Below are 1,027 nucleotides of genomic sequence, written 5' to 3' on the forward strand. Positions count from 1 at the left end.
TATAGGTATATTACCAATCAACTTATTTTGGGAAAGATCAATAAAAGTCAAGGAAGTACAATTTCTCAAAAATGTTGGAATTTCTCCAGTGAAACTATTGTTTTGTAAGTACAATGATGAGGTGACATTTATTGATGGGATCTTTCCAGAGAAATTATTATGCGCTAGATTAAGATAATACAAATTTCGCAGGTTTGCAAAACAATCCGAAAGCTGTCCAGAGAGTAAGTTATTCGAGAGGTCAAGATATTCCCAATAACAACCAGTTTCATTGCATAAATTGGTAATTGACCCAGAAAATTTGTTTCTCGATAAATCCACTACAGATCCATTCGGAGGAAAATTGGTAATGAACCAATGAAATGATTAAAGCTTAGATCTATCGAACCAAAAGTAGAGAACTTCAGAGACAAATCCGGAAGGACACCACAAAAATTGTTATGTGATACATTTAAACTCTGTAATTTTGGACTTGACTCCCAAAACCAATCAGGGAAGGTGCCTGAAATTTCAGCATTAGAGATATCAAGATCCTCTAATCTTGTTTGTGTTCTAAGCCATGTGGGAAAATGTGGACCCACCTTGCAGTGCGCTAAAGACACATGTGTCAGTTGAAAAGGAGGATTCCATCCTAAACTGATATTGAAGGAGATGCCTGGGTTGGAAGACAAGTACAACCCTTGTAATTGGGAAAGATTAGAGAAATGGGATTCAGTGATTATGTCTTGAAAGTTGTTTGAATGAAGAAACAAAACTTCGAGTTTGGAAAGGTTTCCTACGCACTGGGCAGTGGTACCATTAAACATATTATGAGAAAGATCCAATTCTATTAACGAGGAAGATGATGTAGGAAAATGCACTTTCCTTGTGAGTTGGTTATCATATAAATTTAAAGACATTAAATTGCTCATATTCCCCAAGGATATTGGAATCTCACCTTGTTTTTTGTTGGAATTGAGGCCAAGGGAAGTAAGGCTACTGCTTAAGTTAAGAACCAAAGGAAATATCCAAGAAGAAGAGAACTCAT

At 36.0% G+C, this 1,027-nt stretch overlaps 1 protein-coding gene across 1 annotated transcript; it reads right to left on the bottom strand.

Moving 5' to 3' along the window:
- Positions 1-320: 320 nt before the first annotated feature.
- Positions 321-978, bottom strand: LOC111386682 (probable leucine-rich repeat receptor-like protein kinase At1g35710; the record flags this gene model as incomplete). Its single annotated transcript, XM_023011143.1, has 1 exon — positions 321-978. A coding segment is annotated over one exon (658 nt), but the record flags the coding sequence as incomplete, so codon positions are not given.
- Between the last annotated feature and the right edge of the window lie 49 nt (positions 979-1,027).

The sequence above is a fragment of the Olea europaea genome, unplaced genomic scaffold (assembly GCF_002742605.1).
Source record: "Olea europaea var. sylvestris unplaced genomic scaffold, O_europaea_v1 scaffold36717, whole genome shotgun sequence".
Classification (NCBI taxonomy): domain Eukaryota; kingdom Viridiplantae; phylum Streptophyta; class Magnoliopsida; order Lamiales; family Oleaceae; genus Olea; species Olea europaea.